This window comes from Aotus nancymaae, unplaced genomic scaffold, assembly GCF_030222135.1.
Source record: "Aotus nancymaae isolate 86718 unplaced genomic scaffold, 86718_ANA_hifiasm-v0.15.2.pri h1tg000011l, whole genome shotgun sequence".
Lineage (NCBI taxonomy): Eukaryota > Metazoa > Chordata > Mammalia > Primates > Aotidae > Aotus > Aotus nancymaae.
This window is the reverse complement of record NW_026988422.1, coordinates 30,257,194-30,272,910: the sequence shown is the minus strand read 5'-3', so window position 1 is coordinate 30,272,910 and position 15,717 is coordinate 30,257,194. Positions and strand designations below refer to the sequence as shown.

The 15,717-nt window shown below is 41.3% G+C and overlaps 1 protein-coding gene across 1 annotated transcript; it reads left to right on the top strand.

Annotated features, from left to right (window-relative positions):
* Positions 1-4,658: 4,658 nt before the first annotated feature.
* NGDN (neuroguidin) lies at positions 4,659-13,236 on the top strand. Its single transcript, XM_012467186.3, has 11 exons — positions 4,659-4,867; positions 5,176-5,235; positions 6,068-6,139; positions 10,221-10,358; positions 10,609-10,693; positions 10,777-10,829; positions 11,087-11,210; positions 11,300-11,468; positions 12,265-12,421; positions 12,569-12,626; positions 13,069-13,236. The coding sequence occupies exons 1-11, from the start codon at positions 4,856-4,858 to the stop codon at positions 13,086-13,088; spliced, it is 948 nt and encodes a 315-aa protein (XP_012322609.2). The 5' UTR covers positions 4,659-4,855; the 3' UTR covers positions 13,089-13,236.
* Positions 13,237-15,717: the final 2,481 nt, after the last annotated feature.

Genomic DNA, 15,717 nt, shown 5'->3' with positions numbered 1-15,717 from the left:
TTTATTGTGTTTTCTACAGGAAAGGCAGGAGGGCAAGGTAAATAGCTTAGCTTTGACCAGTCTGAACAATTTTAGCAGGCTCAGAGTTATAGTAGTGATCTCTAGTTGTCTGGTCTTTGTCCATGGGATTACTTAGGGCAGAGGAAATATTGCTTCAGTGTGCAAGAGTTAGATAAAGAAGGTGGTTAGGGACATAGGCTTTGGATTGGTTGGTTTACTTGATGTTCATGGACAACTTGCTTACTGCCTTTAGAAATTAGCTCTGCGAGAGGCAGTCTTTCCAGGATTAGCAGGCCCCTAAAATGTCAAAACCTCATGAAATATAGAAAATTTAAAAACATGATTAATACATTATTGGAGTAGAAATTTAAACTATGATTAATTAATATGCTAAGGACTCTAAGAGAAAAAGTGTACAACATTCAAGAACAGATGGGTAATGTAAACAGAAATGAGAATTCTAGGAAAGAATCAAAAGGAAATGTTAGAGTCAAAAACACTGACCAAAAGGAAGAATGCCTTTGATTGATCAGTAGACTGGACATGGCTGAGAAAATACTCAATGAGCTTGAAGACATGTCAGTAGGAACTTCCCAAACTGAAATGCAAAAAGAAAAATAACAGAAAAAGAAAAGAAACAGAATATTCAGGAACTGTGGGACAATTACAAAAGATGTAGTTGTGTGTAATGGAAATACCAGGAGAAGAAGGAAATGGGCAGAATAAATATTTGAAGTAATAATGGCTGAGAATTTTTGAAACTTAATGACAGAAATTAAACCATAAACACAGGAAGATTAGAGAAAAATAGCAAAGCAGGATAAACACCAAAAAAACCTATACCTAGGCATATCATATTCAAACTGCAAAAACCAAAGACAAAGAGAAAAATCTTAAAGAAGAGAAAAAAGTTACCTATAGAGGAATGGACAAGAATTAACATGAAACTTCTTGTCAGAAATCTGCAATAAAGAATAAAGTAAAGTGAAATATTTATAAAGTATTGAAAAAAACCACCAAACTAAAATTTTGTATACAGTGAAATTATTTCTCAAAAGTAAAGAGAAAATAAAGACTTCCTCAAGGGAGTCTTTCTATTTTGTAGAATGGAGGCTACTCCAATTAAAAAAAAAAAGACTTAAACAAAAGTGAGGGAATCTGTCACCAGTAGACCTGCCTCTCAAGAAATGCTATAAGAAGATTATATAAATCGGAAACTTGCATCTACATAAAGGAAGAAAAGCAATAGAGAAGGCAAAGATGAAGATAAAATAAATATTTTTCTTAATCCTATCTGATCTGATAGATAAGTGTTCAAAGTAATAATAGCAGCAATGGATTGGGTGATTAGAGCACATGCACAAGTTGTTGGATGAATTATAGCAATGTTATTAGAGAGGGAGGGAGGAATTAGGAATATTTTGTTATAAGGTAACTGCGTTAACCATGAGAGAGAATGTTATTTGAAAGTGGACCTAGATTCGTTGTAAATGTACATTGCAAACCCTAAGGCAACCACTAAAAAATTTTTGTAAGAAGTGTAATTGTGCTCACTTTGGCAGCACATATACTAAAAAAGAAAAGTGTAATTGCGGCCGGGCGGGGTGGCTCACGCCTGTAATCCCAGCATTTTGGGAGGCTGAGGCTGGTGGATAACCTGAGGTCAGGAGTTAAAGACTAGCCTGGGCAACATGGAAAAACCCCATCTCTACTAAAAATACAAAAATTAGCTGGGCGTAGTGGCTCACGCCAGTAATCCCAGTTACTTGGGAGGCTGAGACAGGAGAATCACTTGAACCTGGGAGGCAGAGGTTGCAGCGAGTTGAGATCACACCATTGCACTCCAGCCTGGGAGACAAGAATGAAACTCCATCTCAACAAAGAAAGAAAGAAACAAAACCCAGAAGTGTAAGTGATATAGTGATATGATAAGAAATATATATTTGGTCTTTATCCCTGGTTTCTGACACAGAGCTCCTAGTGTAATACAATAAATTAATATTTTATTTTTGTCCCCAGTTCCTCACATGGAGTATCTCAGACCCTTGGAATATCCAGAGTGTTAGAGGTGGTAGCTACTGTTATTTATAGCAAGCCCCTTACAACCATACTTGATCTTATGTTAATGAAGTCAAGCCCCTTGAAGGATGGGGGCTGACTGGCAGAGGAACCAACTATGTGATTAGAATGCTATGGTTTGAATGTATGTGTCCCTGCAAAATTCATGTGTTGGACTGTGGCTCCCACAAGATGACAGTATTAAGAGTTGGGGACCTTGGGAGTGATCAGGCCACGAGAGCTCCTCCTTGTGGATGGGATTAGTACCCTTATAAAACGGCCTGAGGGAGAGAGTTCCTCCCTTCCGCCCTTCTGCTCTTTGAACAAGTGAGGAAACAACATATGTCCCCTCCAGAGGATGTGCCACAAAGCACCTTCTTGGAAGCAGAGAGCAAACACCAAGTTGGCTGGTGCCTTCATCTTGGACTTCCTAGCTTCCAAAACAGTGAGAAATAAATTTCTGTTATTTATAAATTACCCAGTCTGTGATGTTTTTGTTACAGTGGCAGAATGGACTAAACAGGCGGGAACTTTTAGTACCCACCCCTCTGCCCAACTTCCAGAGAGAGAAGAGGGGCTAGAGATTGAATTAATCACAATGGACAATGGCTTAATCAATCATGCCTATGTAATGGGACCTCCATAAAAACCTTAAATGATGGGGTTGAGAAAATTTCCAGGTTGGTGAACACATCCATGTGCTGGGAGGATAGTGCAACTCAACTCCATGGGGACTGAAGTTCCTGTGCACAGGACCTTTCCAGACCTTGCTCTGCATGCTTCAGTGATTCATCTGTATCCTTTATGATAGCCTTCATAATAAACTGATAAAGTTAAGCAAAGAGTTTCTCTGCATCCTGTGAGCCATTATAACAAACTTCTGAATCTGAGGAAGGAGTCATGGGAATCCTCAATTTGTAGTCCAGCGAGAGAGGAGAGAGGTGTGGGTAACCTGGGGATCCGTTACTTGTAACTGGCATCTGATGTGGGAGTGTGGCAGTCTTGTGGGACTAAGTCTTTAACCTGAGGGGTTTGTGCTAACTCCAGGTGGTTAGTATCAGAATGGATTAAATTGTAGCACACTTAGCTGGACATGGTGGCTCACACCTATAATCCCAGCACTTTGGGAGACCAAGGTGGAAGGATCACTTGAGGTTGAGGAGTTTGAGACCAGCCTAGGCAATATAGCAAGACCCACGTCTCCACACACACAAAAAAAGAATTAGCTGTCATGGTGGTGCCTGCCTGTAGTCCTAACTACTCATGAGGCTAAGGCAGGAGAATTGCTTGAGCCCAGGAGTTCAAGGCTACAGTGAGCTGTGATGGCATCACTGCACTCCAGCCTGAGTGACAGAGTGAGACCCTGTCACAGAACAAACAACAATAAAAATAAATTGTAGCACACTCAGTTGGCATCTGCAGAGAACTGAGGAACAGTTTTCCTTTTGATATGCTGAGTGGAGAGAAAAATGGAATCCTATAAAATGCTCAATTAAAACGAGAGAAGGCAGAAAAAGAGGGAAGGGGTAATTGACTAAGTATGCTCCAACAGCATCCTGAGCTTCCATGCTGGGCCTGAAGCAGCAAATAAATGTCAGAGGAGTGGGGACTGAACACCTTCCTGCCTTCTTGAGTCCAGCAAGACCTAGATACCAAGTTTTCCCCACCCCAGCAGCCCAGATACCGGTGTTATTCTTAATTCCAAAAGACAGCTTCAAGTCAGGAGATCTGATTTCTAGACCCAGCTCTGCTGGACGGTTGTGGGCAAAAAAGAAAGACTACCATTCATCCTTTTGGTGCTTTATTTCCTGAGGCATTCAATGGAAACAATGAGTATCCATCCAACCTACTGCACTAGCTGGTGAAAAACCAGAGTGAGCGGACACATCTGAAAGTACTGGGTAATGATGAGGCAGGCCATATTGAAACGTGCACTGCCTTAGGTTTGAACCAAGTTCTGCTGAAGACCTGTCACCAGGGGCAAGTCATGTAAATATGAACCGTTCTTCCACTTGTAAAACGTATTCTTTTTCATGTCCCCAAACTGGTAGGAGCGAAGAGTGTCGCGTTATTGGAGACGTTCCTCAGCGCCCCACGGTGCGCACCAAGAGGGCAGGTGTCCTCGCAGTCGGTTTCTAAACTCTGGCTCTGGGATTCTCTGGCCCCGCTCTATTATTTACAGATGAAGAAGGCTCAGAGACCGAGTGACTTGTCCACGGTCACACAAGGAGCACTGTCACAGAGTCAATCCTAGGACCACGGGGGTCTGTGAGGAATTTGGCGTGGTCGGCGTTGGATTAGCAGCCAGCAATGGCGGCTTTGCAACGTCAACACTGCAAAGCGAAGACAAGGCCCGTCACCTAGCGGCCGGTTTAGGCACTACAAGAAAAGTGCCGTGAAAAAGACACTGGGGTCTGCGGCAGACGGGAGCCAATACGCACTGAGTTCGCTCTGCTAATTCCTTTTTTCTATTGGTATTTCTAACTGTCAAACAAACATCTGCCCATCTCTTATTGGTTTGCCATCAATCATTTTATTCAGTCTACCAATCATACGCTCTTTGACAAGTACTTGTTTTCGTCCTGACATCTCTTTTCGGAATCTGACGAATTTAGCTGGTTCCTTTATTCCATTGGCCAAATGAAACTCCTCCTCTCGTTTATCCTGTTGGGGGCGGAAGTGAGAGAGCCTTTATTCGTATTGGCTTAGATTTACAAGCGGTAGTTGTCTATCAAATCTATATAGGCGCCTTTAGCGCTCAAGAAGTACGAAACCGGAAGGGGTGGGCCATGCGAAGATGGCGGCACAGGTGAGTATAGTGTGGTTACTTCGTCGCGTAGCTATTATGGAGTTTTTCTTTCCCTTCAGCGGCTGGAGGCAAACTGTTGATACCAGGGAAGGGTGGTGATGAAAGTTGCTTCAGGGAGGCGGACTCGCTAGAGTTACTGTTCCTGTCTAGTAACCCAAGGGGCTGGCTTTAAGACGGGTCTGTGACCCGCAGTGTGAAGGCCCCGAGTCCGGGGTGTCTGTCGGAGAGAGGGCAGTTTTTCAACCTAGACGTTCCGCCTTCTTATAATTCTGAGAAATGACTTTTCTTACCTCCTCTCCCTTCTGTAGGGGGTGCTGGAGTCAGACCTGCCAAGTGCCGTGACACTTCTGAAAAATCTCCAGGAGCAAGTGAGTAGTGTCGCCTCTGGAATAAATTAGTCATGGATTGGTTTTGACTTTATGTGCCTCACCCCAAACTTTGGTGGTTGAGATAGATGAATGCTCCCCAAAACCATAGGAGTAAAATGATGTAATGAAAATATTTTCAGGCCAGAATTCGAAGTAATTGATTCTGTACCTAAGGGAATACAAGAGACTCCAAAAAGAAATCATCCGAATAGTTTTCCTTTATTCACGTAGTTAAGGAAACCAGTGCTTGGAATAGTAACATGATTTGCCCTTTCGGTGCCCGGGTGGTACACACTTATGTACAGATAGATACTCCTCGACTTAACAATGGAGGTTATGGCCTGATAAACCCATTGTAATACGAAAATATCGTAAATCGAAATTTCGGTTTGATGCTGCCGCCCAGCGTCACGAGAAAAGTACTACCGAATGCATATTGAATGCATATTGCTTCTACTGAATGCATGTTGCTTTTGGATCCTCGTAAAGTGGAAATTCAGTCATAAGTCGGGGAGCTATGTAGTTCTGTTTATTGTAAGTTCAACTAGTTCAAACAAAATTACAGCCCTCCCATCACTACTGTCTCTGTCCTTTTCCCCTCCCTATGGTTTAGTAAAAGATAGTCTGCTCTTTAAGAAGTGTAAAGTTTTTCTTGTTTGTTTGTTTTTTTTTTTTACTTTCTGAAGAACCATCTCTCCCCAGAAGTGAGAAGATAGTACTATAGTCAGTGTTTCAGATAATTTTTAGGTGGCATTGTGTAGCTCTTGCTCTTCACAATTTGCAGACATGATTTGATAAGTCTAGTCAGTTGTTTTATTTGGGCTAATTTCAGGTGATGGCTGTAACTGCACAGGTGCAATCACTGACAAAAAAAGTTCAAGCTGGCGCCTATCCTACAGAAAAGGTAAGATGTACTCAAACGTTAAGCATCCCCTGACTTAATGGTCTCAGTAGTTCTTTCATTGTATGTTTATTGTGTTTTATATATCCTAAGTGCTCGAGCTTCAAACATAAATGAGATCCAGTTTCTGTGCTGAAGTCTAGTGGGAAGACAAAGCAAAGCAACAGATATTAGTATTAATAGTAGTGGTCACATTACAGAGTTATGAGGAGTCTCCAGGGATTAATTAACTGCCAGAAGAGCAGAGAGATTCAGGACAGGCTTCCCAGAGGAGGTGATAGGATTTTGAGGAATAAACAGGAGGGATGGAAAGAAGCAATGTGCAAAGGCCTGAAAGCATGGTGATATTATGGGTAAGGAGGAAGTCATTTTTGTGGTTGGATGTACATTCTGTGTTGTGTGTGGTGGGGGTAGGAAATAAGACTGGAAAGATAGTCACTGAAGATTATTGTAGGCCATCTGAGGAGTTACTTTCAAATTTCATCTAATCTAAGACATTTATTAAATGGGACATACCACTTATTGTATATACGAAGAAAAAATGTTGACAGACTGGGTCTGATGGCTCATGCCTGTAATCCGAGCACTTCAGAGGCAGAGGCTAAGACTGGAGGATTGCTTGAGCTAAGGAATTTGGGGCCAACTTGGGTAACATAGTGAGACCTTGTCTATACAAAAATTAAAAATTAGCCAGGCATGATGGCGTGTGTCTGTAGTCCCAGCCACTCGGGAAGCTGAGGCTGGAGGATCGCTTAAGCCTGGGAGGTTGAGGCTGCAGTGAGCTATGATTGTGCCACTGCATTCAGCCTGGGTGACAGAATGAGCCCCTGTCTCAAAATGACATAATACTAAGATGCCAGGGACTGAAACATGCATCCTGATTTCAGAGATGTTAAAATATGAAAACGATGTGCATCTTAAACTTGAACTATGTCCCTGTAATCCCAGCACTTGGGGAGGCCAAAGTGGGAGAATTGCTTGAGCCCACGGGTTTGAGACCAGCCTGGGCAACATGATGAACCTGTCTCTACAAAAAATTAAAAATTAGCTAGGCTCAGTGGTGTGTGCCCATAATCCTACCTACCTGGGAGGCTGAGGTGAGTGGATCACTTGAGCCCAGGAGGTTGAGGCTGTCTGTCATCAGCCACGGTTGCACCACTGCACTCCAGCCTGGGCTACATGGCAAAACCCCATCTCTACTAAAAATACAAAAATTAACCAGGCATTGTGGTACGTCCCTGTCTGTAATCCCAGTTATTCGGGAGACTGAGGCAGGAGAATCGCTGGAACCCAGGAGGGGGAGGTTGCAATGAGCGGAAATTACGCCACTGCACTTCACTCTGGTCACAGACCAAGACTCCATCTCAGAAAAAAACAACAACAACAATTGAAATATGGTAGTTTTCAAATTAAGGTCTGGTAGAACCTTCTCAGGGATTATTGGTTGGGGGCAATGTGGAATAATAACTCTGTCTGTCATGCCTACTTAACTGGAAAACTGATATTATATGCTTTTATATATTGAGCTTTTGTCCTAAGATACTTAAGCCAAATATTCTATGGATAAACATGAGTATGAAAATCATTGAGAATCACTGAAGGATTTTTAAGCATAGGAGTTACAGGAGATTTGTACTTACAGAAAGATGACTAACAGCATTTAAAATATATTCTTGCCTTTATCATTCATTTATGTTCTTATTGTCCATTTTTATTCAAAAAGTTTTGAATCTTTGTTTTTCTCTCATGCTTGTAACTCAGTTTGAACTTGACAATGCCCAAGCACGTCAGAAAAGCCTGCTTCTCAAATTCTTACCTGTTTTTGTCCTGGGTACCATGGTTTCTTGTTTTGTTTGTTGAGACGATGTCTCACTCTGTCACCCAGGCTGGAGTGCAGTGGCACGATCTTGGCTCATTGCAACCTCTGCTTCCTGGGTTCAAGTGATTCTCCTGCCTCTGCCTCCTGAGTGGCTAGGATTACAGGCACCTGCCACCATGTCCAGCTAATTTTGTATTTTTAGTAGAGATGGGGTTTCACGATGTTAGCCAGGCTGATTTTGAACTCTCAACCTCAGGTGATCTGCCAGCCTCAGCCTTTCAAAGTGCTGGGATTACAGGTGTGAGCCACTGTGCCCAGCCCTGGGTACCATGCTTTGAACCATTTCACTGCCTTTTGGAGAAGGATGAGTTACCAGCATCCTTCTTAGATCACTATATATTTGTTTGTTGAACAAATATATTATTAACTTATCTTTTTGACTGAATACTTTTATTAGATGCTTTATAGGTTACAAAGTACTTTCACATTATCTTATCCAAGCCTCATAATTCTCTTTGTGGCATGGAGGAAATACTGTACATATATTACTGATAAGACTGAGGTCGGCCAGGCGCAGTGGCTCACACCTGTAATCCCAGCACTTTGAGAGGACGAGGCAGGCAGATCACGAGGTCAGGAGTTCGAGACCAGCCTGGCCAACATGGTGAAACCTCGTCTCTACAAAAAATACAAAAAATGAGCCGGGCGTGGTGGCAGGCACCTGTAATCCCAGCTACTCAGGAGGCTGAGGCAAGAGAATTGCTTGAACCCGGGAGGCAGAAGTTGCAGTGAGCCGAGACTGTGCCATTGCACTTTAGCCTGGACAACAGAGCGAGACTCCGTCTTAAAAAAGGCCAGACGTGATAGTGCGCACCTGTAATACCAGCACTTTGGGAGGCCGAGGTGTGTGGATCACCTACGGCCAGGAGTTGGAGACTGGTTTGACCAACATGGTGAAACCCCATCTCTGCTACATGCAAAAAATTAGCCAGGCGTGATGACGTATGCCTGTAATCTCAGCTACTCGGGAGGCTGAGACATGAGAATCGCTTGAACCCGGGAGGCGGAGGTTGCAGTGAGCCGAGATCGTACCATTGCATTCCAGCCTGGGCAACAAGAGCGAAACTCTGTCTCAAAAAAAGAAGACTACAACGACTGAGGTCACAAGGTTAAATGACTTACTCAATATTTGACTACCAAATATGTAACTCAAAACTTAAACTGTTTTTCTGACTCTCAATCCTTTGCTTTCTTTCTGTACCACACTTGTGTTGATCTCAAGAGCTTAGCATGTTTGGCTTAAAGACATCCAAGGATTAGGTGTTGAAGTCAGATTTCGTTTGAATCTTAGCTCTGCTTGTATTACTGGGTAATCTTGACCAAAGTACTTAACGTCTCTCAAATAGGTTTTCTCAGGGTGTGAAGTTTGGAAGATACGTAAAAGCACAAAGAAAAAAATGAAAGATCTGTATAATCACCACTGTGAGATAACCACTGTGGTACCTTTTTTTTTTTTGAGATTTTTTAAATTATAAGAGTAATATATGCAACACTTCTTCGCAGTCTAAAATACACCATTTCTTCCTTTTCCTCATCTCACCCTGGGGTAGCGGTTGTGTGTTATCTTGTAGACAGTTTTCTATGTGTATAAAATGTATGCATCATACTCCCCCCCCGACACACACACAGTTTCACAATTGAAGTCATATTATACTTTCTACAACTTGTGCTGGCATCGATTTAATTCTATGCCATTATATGTAAATCATTGTTTTTACCTATATCATATTCCGTTGTATTGGAGGAAGTTGGTAATTGCTTTGATTGAATTAATTTAAAATTTGGCAGTGTATGGAGACATTTTTGATTGTTACAGCTTGGAGGGGCCAACAATGGGTAGAGGCCAAGAATGCTGCTGAAAACCTACAATGCCCAGGACAGCCCTCCCCAAAAAATTTTTTGGCCTCAAATGTCAAAAATTTGAGGTTGAGAAACCCTGTTATAGTCTTTTCTTGGGGGTAGTTTATTGATTTTCCTCTTCTCATTGTCTTTCATTAATTCTCTGAGCGATGTTTCTCTTGTATTACCATAATTTTCTCATTGGCCATCTTAGGCATAGCTACTTCTTGAGACTACTCCAGATACATAATATGAACTGATTGGGAAGATCTTGAACTTGGAAAAACATCCTGTTTACCCTAGACTTTCCTCCTGGTTTTTTGGCTACAACCAAATCTGCATCTCTTTCTGTTTTATTCAACTCAGGGTCTCAGCTTCTTGGAAGTGAAAGACCAGCTGCTGCTCATGTACCTTATGGATTTGACCCACCTCATTCTGGACAAAGCCTCGGGAAGGTCTCTTCAGGGACATGATGCAGTTTTGAGACTGGTGGAGATTCGCACGGTATGAAGCATTTGACATCTTGGAGTTTTAGGTTTCTAAATCTTGAACTCCAAGGCTGTTACATAGTAACTCTCATTTAAATGTGTCTTCTCATGTTTAAGGAAAACAAATGAAAAAAAGGTATTTTTCTGTTCATTTGCTCTACTTTGTATATATTTTAGGTGCCTTATATGGCATCTTAATATAAAGACTCTGGTATGTGCTTCATTTTGGGAAGGGAATATAATCCTGTTTAACTACCATATTGTAGGTTTTGGAAAAGCTTCGGCCCTTGGACCAAAAACTGAAATATCAGATTGACAAACTGGTCAAGACTGCAGTGACAGGCAGCCTTAGTAAGTGAGGAGACCATCATGAAGTTGTGGGAACCATTGTAAAGTTCCAAATTTTGTGAAATCCCTTGGGTTATTTATTTCAGGTGAGAATGACCCACTTCGTTTTAAACCTCATCCCAGCAATATGATGAGCAAGGTAAGGGGTTGTATTTTGGGTTGTATTATTCTCCTGATTTTTTTCTGAAGGATCTATACCTAGATGAGCCTCGTGGTGATCCTGGATCCCCTAGGATTCTCTTAGAACTTGATTTTATAACTTGTGTGTTAGAATGCTGAGTATGAGATTCCCTTTTCTCCCTTTTTATATTCCCACCTCCCCAGGGTACTCCAGCTTTGGGTTTTCTTCTCACTTATGAATGCTTCCTAAATTTGCAGACATTGTTTCTTTTTTAGTTGAATTCTGAAGATGAGGAGGATGATGAAGCAGAAGATGGCCAGTCTGAAGCTTCAGGGAAGAAATCTGTGAAAGGAGTGTCTAAGAAATATGTTCCGCCACGCTTGGTTCCAGTGCATTATGGTATGCATTTTGGCTGCTGCCTCCTCAGCATGAATGTTTCTCTTCTTTTCTCTGTTCTTGGATAACTCCTGCTTATTTTCATCATATAGATGAAACAGAAGCTGAGCGGGAGAAGAAGCGTCTAGAACGAGCTAAGAGACGGGCATTGAGCAGCTCTGTCATTCGTGAACTTAAGGAGCAGTACTCAGATGCTCCAGAGGAAATCCGTGATGCTCGGCATCCCCATGTTACCCGCCAGAGTCAGGAGGACCAACACAGGTGTGAGCCCTTGCATTCGAAATTTATTCCTACATTGGAGTCCTGTCCTCGCGCTTTAGACAATTGTGACTAAGTTTGGTGCCAAGAGAATTAACGTTATATAGAAAACAGAGTGAAAAATTTGGGATGATAGTTTCTAAGAGGAGTTTGGAGTACAGAATAGAAAGTAGAATTTTTTTTTTTCCTGTTTAGTCCAAAGCAAAAGCAGTACATTGCAACTCGACATGAGATTTGAGGGGAAAAAAGAAAAAAAAGCAGTACAAAGAGGAATACATGCAGTTCCACATAGTACAACTTTAAAATTCTGTGTTTCACTGTCACAGTTCTCACTTATGTGCAGAAGGCAATAAAGGCAGGTTTTTATTATTATGAGTTAGATGAGTTGGGGAAGGAAAGTAAAAAAGCAGTGTAATTGAATACAGACTCATCAACTTTGCTCAGGTGCAGTCTTTACAGTTGATGGATTTGCATGAAAGGACAAATTTAGGGAAACCTGTTTATAGATCTGAAATGCTGAAATAAAAAAAATTTTGGTATAATTTTTAAGTAGTATTATGTATGGATAGGCTATGGAGTCATATCTAGGATGAGGGAAGTTCTAGCGTAGAGCACATTTCGTTGAGGAAGCTCAGTGTTGAGCATTCAGTATGTCCTTACTAAATACTGTGTTGATCTGCTCTGAAACTTCTTGAGAACTCCCTGAACAAGGGATGAGTAAATACTTGGGCCCAGGTTCTGGGCTGGAGCTTTCCATCTCCATGGTCTGAGCCTGCTGGAAACTGTCTTTCTCTGGCAGGATTAATTATGAGGAGAGCATGATGGTGCGTTTAAGCGTCAGTAAGAAAGAGAAAGGACGGCGAAAACGAGCAAATGTCATGAGCTCACAACTTCATTCCCTTACACACTTCAGTGACATCAGTGCTTTGACAGGAGGAACTGCTCATCTTGATGAGGTGAGTTTGAGATAACCATTGTAATAGGAGATGACTTTCATGCTTTCAGCCAAATGTATGTAGGGCTTATTACCATGAGGAACTTGGGAAGGGATGCTAGCTCTCAGAAGCACAGTGCCATTCCTTCACTTCTCCATCTGTCTCCAGGATCAGAATCCTGCTAAGAAGCGGAAGAAGGTATCTAAGAAAGGTCGGAAGAAAAAAGGTCAGTGAACTGCTAGGACTTAGGTGATCAGGTGCAAGGTGGAGAATACAAGTTGAGACTCTTTGGATTTGCCATTCTGGGTCTCAACAACCCCTGTAGTATCTCTTGCATACTGGACAATAATCTCCTTAGGTGGGCTTTTATTTTTTTCTTTCCTAAGCTGGATATCAGCATCATTCACAAAATGAATCTCTGGATTCCACGTGTAAGGTTCCACAGCTCCTGTTCAGGCCCTAAATAGAACTGTTAAAGTTTAACTTGAAGGAACCATTATCCCATTTCAATTTTATTCTGACTTCTCATCTTTCGTCCTGGGAAGATATTCGATGTATTGCTAGGAGACCCTATCCCTGTGAGCCCTTCTCTCTAGATGTCCTCTTTTCCTGTCCCTTTAGCTTTTCCAACTGTCCTTTGCCTCATTCTTGGTTTCCCTTCCTTTCAGGTTTTCGGAGGCGGCGGTGATTATGGGTGTACATATTTGTATATTTTTTGTCATCCTGAGATACTTCTAATTTCATTGTATATAGGTTGTTTTCCCTGGAATTTATTGTTTGTTTTGGACATGTGGAAAGAGCCTTACTAATAAAATTGATTTTACTTACCAATTAAAGCCCCTTTTTGCACATGTATTATGTGACTGGAGTCGCTGGGTTTGGGGTATTTTTGTTGAGTGGTTGGTGAAAAGGGAAAGATTTTTTTGGAAGTGCGAAACATTTGGCTATTTCCTTTGAGAATGTGTTTTTCCCAGAAACTAAAAATTGATTGTTTCACAAAAAATATTGAGAGATGAGGGTGGAATAATCAACTCTTTCAACCCATGTTGCCCCAACTTCCTGTATGATTTGTTATAATACAGTACAGATTGAGATATCAATACATGAATTTTAGGTTTTATTATTGTTATCTGGGCTGGCCACCAGGTGGCATTAGTGGTTCAAGAAACTTGTGAAGCTTGGCTGTAATCAAAAGCAAGATAGAACCTTTCCATATCAGCAAGAATTATTCTTGTCTCAACCTCTCTGAATGTTTTTCTTTTCTTTCTGAAATGCCATGAACATAGGGCTGATCTTTGGTCAGTTACTGAGAGAGTTTGTAGAAAATAGTACAGTGAGTAAGAAGGCTGGAGTGAAGAGTCAGTATAGTTTTGTGTTTTTCAGTCTTTGACCTCCCTTCAACTGAGGGTTGTTTTACCAAGAGTCAGTAAAGGCTAACCCTTCTCTAAAGAGCTTGCCCCTCCTCCCCCCAAAAAAAGCCAGCAGACAAGCAGAACAGTCCTAGCTTAACAGCCAAAGAAATGAAAATCTCGTAGAAATAATCAGCCAAACTCAAGTCAGGAGACTGGTGGCAGTTACACATCTGAGATCTTGCATTCTACTCTGTTAGTGAGATATCCCACAGGCCTTAGATAATACAGAAAGTGAAAAAAGGGATTAAAAAAAAGAAGTTGGTTCTATAGAACTAATTCATTGGAATTTTTAAAAAAGGCTTTGGGTCTCATGAACATTTGATTTTGTGTCTAGTATTCCTGAGTAGTATTGACAAATTAATTTGGGTTATTATATGACTAAAACCTTGTTGATTCTGAATTTATGAATCTGGATTTATACTATTCGAATAGTGTAAATTCTACTTTCAGTCAGCTGCTGCCTAGTAGAAAGTAGATAGGAGATGGCAGTCTTCTGTTAATTCTGTGATCTTGGGCAAATCACTTAACATCTCTGGCCTTTAAGTTTCCTCAGCTAAGAAATGAATGTATTACACTTCATCTCTGAGATTCCCTTTAAGTTAGAGCCTAGAACTTTTGTCAATGACACTAAGTTGGGCTTATGTCTGGGGCCACTAACTTTTAGTTCCTGGTAGATCTGAGGGAGTCTGACATGCCCTGGGCTCTCATACTTCCATTTCCTCAAGGGAATCTAAACAAAGCCACAAGCACAGATTTAGAGACTTTTTTTCCCTTTATGGCTGAACTAACTGGATGAATGATTTGGTTCAAAAATAGTTAAAACCACTTCATTTGCTGGTTAGGACCACTGTGTTTCTAATTTATTAAGATTTGTGGATTATGGGAACTGCCAGGGGAAGGGCAGTGCTCTTAAAAAAATAAAAAGATACTACTTTCTGGCCACATGTGGTGGCTGACACCTGTAATCTGGGCACTTTGGTAGGCTGGGGCAGGAGGATTGTTTGAGGCCAGGAGTTTAACACCAGCGTGTTTAACACAACAAGACCCTGTCTCTAAAAAAAATTAAAATTAGCCAGGTGTAGTGGTATACACCTATAGTCTCAGCTGCTCGGGAGTCTGAGGCAGGGGTTTGCTTGAGCCCTGGAGTTTGAGGTTGCAGTGAGCTATGATCTCACCACTATATTCCAGACTGAATGACAGCAAGACTCATCTAAAAAAAAAAAAAAAAATCTTATGTTACATGCTGAGCTAAGTGCTTTATACTTAATCCTTATAAAATCTATGTTACCTCCTTTTTACTAGTGAGGAAGCTGAGACACTTAGGGCAAGCAATTTTTCCTAAGTTGGAGAACCAGTACTTGGGGAACACTGAGTATGGAGGACTTCAAGTGTCCTATGGTTCATGAAAATCTTCAGGGTTAAAAAATCTTTTTTAATTTGTAGGTGGTTTTTAATCTGGCTCCCCTACCCTACTGCCCCATTTCTGTTAGAGGCCTCATCTTCAAAGAAACCCCAAGTTCCACGATTCTGGTCTCTTGGTGGTATACTAATGAACAGCAGACAAAATCCCTGCCTTTGTGGATCTTATATTAATTCAATCAAGTCTTTAATCCCAGGACATTTTGTTTTCCCTGACCTTTAGGCATTATTTGAAAGAAGTTTCTGGTAAAAAGTTGAACTGTTTCTGAAAATATTTGTACCAGAGTCATCAAACACTTTAGAGTGTATTGTTTGACAGAGTATTACATGGATTCTCAATATGTAAAATGAGCATAAGTGGGATTAGTTTGGTTGAAGTGGGGATGAGGAATCCTGAAGTTCCATGTTCTTATGACCCCTTTTCCCCAAGATTCCTGAGGAGCCCCTAAGGAACCTTTAGAATTCTTTAGAATATTGTTTGAGAAC

Coding starts and splice junctions, on each gene's coding strand:
- NGDN (XM_012467186.3), top strand. Junction 6,140..10,220: donor GCGCCTATCCTACAGAAAAG/GTAAGATGTACT, acceptor TATTCAACTCAG/GGTCTCAGCTTCTTGGAAGT. Junction 11,469..12,264: donor AGTCAGGAGGACCAACACAG/GTGTGAGCCCTT, acceptor TTTCTCTGGCAG/GATTAATTATGAGGAGAGCA.